This window comes from Gavialis gangeticus, unplaced genomic scaffold (assembly GCF_001723915.1).
Source record: "Gavialis gangeticus isolate Ggan-Ray unplaced genomic scaffold, GavGan_comp1, whole genome shotgun sequence".
Classification (NCBI taxonomy): Eukaryota; Metazoa; Chordata; order Crocodylia; family Gavialidae; genus Gavialis; species Gavialis gangeticus.
Window position 1 is genome coordinate 10,477 of NW_017728989.1, and position 3,267 is coordinate 13,743.

Genomic DNA, 3,267 nt, shown 5'->3' on the forward strand with positions numbered 1-3,267 from the left:
AGCTGCTGCAATCCCAAGGGGTTGTGACCACCTCATGCCCCACCCCCCCAGACACCGGAGCAGCTGGCAGCCACGGGCCAGCCCCGCATAGCGGCACAGCAGGATGAGGACGCCCGGGAGCTGGAGGCCCTGAGGCAGCGGGAGATGGCAGAGCGCAGGAGCCGCCTGCGGCAGCGTGGCACTAGGTGAGGCAGGGCTGCAGATTGGGAGTGAGGGGCACTGGGGGGAAGGGGGCTGTGGGTTGGGAGTGAGGGGCACTGGGGGACAGGGGCTGGTGCTAGCCTTGTTGCTTGTCACCCACCCCTAAATGACGTTCATCTCTCTGCCTCCCCAGGCACTCGCGCTTCGGCGGCTCCTACATCATCCAGGGCCTGAAGTCGATCGGAGACAGAGACGTCGTGTTTCACAAGGGGCTGCACAACGTGAGTGATCCCAGGAGAGGGCTGAGGTCTGTGGTTCAGGAGTAAGGGGCACTGGGGCTGAGGGGGTTCACAGGACTGGGGGAGATCCCAAGCGGGAGATGGGAGCTGACATGTCGTCTCACCCCACCCCAGGTGCGTCACTACAGCTCAGACCTGGGCAAGCCAGGGGCCCGGGTGCCACGGCACCGGCAGCCCCCTCCCGATCCGACCCCGCGGCGCCGTTCAGCCCGGAACGTGCGGCTCTTCCTGCGCGGCTTCTGCGAGGATTTTCTGCGCTCTGGCTTCAACCGCCTCATGGCCCTTGTCAAGGTGCAGGGCTGTGGGTTCGGAATAAGGGGCACTGGGTGTGTGGGTGGGGGGAGCAGGGGGCTGCGGGTTGGGAGTGAGGGGCACCAGCAGGGCTCAAGATGCAGGGAAGGGCAAAGGGGAGCTGGCAGGAGCTGGAGGGGGGTCTGTGGGCAGGACCTGGGGGGACCATCCCTGTCCCTCAGCGCCCGCTGTACTATCCCCTGCCCCCCACAGGAGCAGCTGGGGCGGGCACGGGCGGAGGATCACGATGAGACCTTCTACCTCTGGGCCCTGAGCTTCTTCCTGGGCTTCTCGCGGGCACACGGATTCCGGGCTGAGTTGGTGTCAGAGGCGCTCAGCGTTAGTGCCTTCCACACCGTGGAGCAGCAGCTGCGCCTCTGCTATGAGATGATGCTGATAGACAAGCCCCAGATCCCTGCCTGGGCCCGCAGGTGGGTGCCACCTAGATGCTGGGATTCCCTCCAGCTCTAGGAGGAGGGCCAAGGCTGTGGGGTTGGGAGCAGGGGGGCTGGGAGCCCAGATGCCTGGGTTCTCTCCCCATCCCCTTGAGGGGGTCTCAGGAGCTGGCATCTCCCCCCTGCAGGATGCACCTGGCGCTCAAGGCCTACCAGGAGCTGCTGCTGAGCCTGCAGGAGATGGACCAGGCACCCGACCCAGCCGTGCGCCGCGGCAGCCACGTCCTCAAGAGTGAGTGCCCCCCACCTTCCCCTCCCTTGCCCCCAGCCGGGGGCATGGGGGCCCTGGTGCTGATGCCCCCCTGCTGCCCCCAGACAACATCTTCTACGTGCTGGAGTTCCGCGAGCTCTTCCTCACGCTCTTCCGCAAGTTCAACGCAGCGCAGCAGCCCCGTGCCTTCCTGCGGGACCTGGCTGGGGCCACGCACCTCTTCCTGCGCCTGCTCGAGCGCTTCTGCCGCCAGCGCCGCAGCCTTGTCGTCCAGGTGTCTGGGGGGGTGGAGGTAGGATTGAGGGGCAGGAGGGATGGTTCTGCTCTCCCCGGTCTTACTGTCCGTCCTGCAGAACAAGAAGCAGCGCCGGAGGAAGAAGCCCCGGGCACGCCCGACCCCGGCCTCCCCCAGCCCCACCGAGCTGGATGCTCTGTGGCCCAGGCTCGAGGCCCAGCTCCAGGTCTGCGCCCAGGTAAGGGGACACCTGGCTGGCGGGGGCTGTACTCAGAGTTTGGGGTCCGAAGGGAAGAGAATCCCCTCTTTGGACAGGAGGGGCCTGGTCGTGCCCTCGCCCACTGCCCCTGGCCACGCCTGTGCCTGCAGGAGCTGCCAGAGGAGGTGCCAGTGCCCTTTGATGCTGCAGCTGAGACGCCAGTGGAGGAGCAGCGGGCGCAGGCCCTGGCGCGGATCCAAACTGGGCTGGTGGCCGGTGATGCTCCCCATGCCCTGGCCCTCCTCCGCGCCTCCAGGTACAGCTTCCTGCTCCCCCCGCCCAGGGGTCTGCCCTGGGAGGGCCCATGCCCCCCACCTCTGACCTTTGCCCTGTACCTCCAGGGAGGTGTGGCCCGAAGGTGATGTGTTTGGGGTCCCTGACGCCAGCCTGGATGACGAGATCCAGCTGCTGCAGCAGATCCTCTCTGCTCCGCTGCCACGTGAGTCCCCCTGGCTATGCCTGCAGGCGGGGGTCGGGAGTGGGGGCATCCATCCCCTCTGCCCTTCCAGGCTTAGCCCCCACGTGCCTAGGCTGTGCCCGGGTTGGGAGTCCCGTGCGCACACGTGGGCTGACCCCCTCCCCATGCAGGGCCAGCGGAGGCCGAAGTGGAGGAGCCGGAGGGAGGTGAGGACGAGGAGGAGGATGAAGATGAGGAGCTGGAGGCTGTCCGCGTGTCGGAGAAGGAGTTCAGCTTTCAGGACTACTTAAAGCGGTGAGTAGGGGGGCAGGTGGGCTGGGGTATCTCATGATGCCCTACTCACTCAGTGCAGGGCACCAGGGGGAGCAAGGGGCTGCAGATTGGGAGGGAAGGTGTGCTGGGGGCCAGTGGGGCAGAGCTATCCCATGGTGCTTTGCTCATGGCGGCTGGTGTGGTGTGGTGGGGCCATCCCACAATACTTTGTTCAGGGGGGTGTCAGGGTAGGAGTCGAGCACAGAGCTATCCCAGAATGCTTTGCTCATTTATGTCAGGGCAGGGCCAGGGCTATCCTTGGATGCCTTGTTCAGGGCTAGGTGGTGCTTGAGGGACAGAGATATCCCAAGATGGTCTTGCTCATGGCGGCGGGACTGGAGGTGTGGGGCTATCCCAGGATGCCTGGCTCATGGCATTTGGGGGGTGGCAGGTTCGCGTGCGTGCCGGTGCTGCGCGCCTACGGGCTGCTGCTGCGGGACTACGAGTGCAACGGGCCGCGCACCAACCACTACGTGGCGCGGATGCTGCAGCGCCTGGCGCGAGGCCTGGGCATGCCCGGCCTGCTTTGCCAGCTCTCGCTCTTCAGCACCTTCCGCCGTCTGCTGCACGACCCAGCTGCCCCCCAGGTCAGTGCCCCCAATGCTGCCTGACCCCAAACCCCATGTCAGTGCCTCCTGACCCCCCT

The 3,267-nt window shown here is 66.3% G+C and overlaps 1 protein-coding gene across 3 annotated transcripts in view; it reads left to right on the forward strand.

Annotated features, from left to right (window-relative positions):
- Positions 1–3,267, forward strand: part of TIMELESS (timeless circadian clock) — a 10,595-nt gene that overhangs the window by 3,148 nt on the left and 4,180 nt on the right. For all 3 annotated transcript variants that reach the window (XM_019514324.1, XM_019514339.1, XM_019514331.1), the window contains exons 8-18: positions 52–185; positions 335–422; positions 555–731; positions 945–1,162; positions 1,315–1,418; positions 1,502–1,671; positions 1,751–1,870; positions 2,002–2,147; positions 2,233–2,330; positions 2,480–2,603; positions 3,013–3,208. In XM_019514324.1, the coding sequence (XP_019369869.1) occupies positions 52–185; positions 335–422; positions 555–731; positions 945–1,162; positions 1,315–1,418; positions 1,502–1,671; positions 1,751–1,870; positions 2,002–2,147; positions 2,233–2,330; positions 2,480–2,603; positions 3,013–3,208 (1,575 nt within the window). The remainder of the gene's footprint in view (positions 1–51; positions 186–334; positions 423–554; positions 732–944; positions 1,163–1,314; positions 1,419–1,501; positions 1,672–1,750; positions 1,871–2,001; positions 2,148–2,232; positions 2,331–2,479; positions 2,604–3,012; positions 3,209–3,267) is intronic.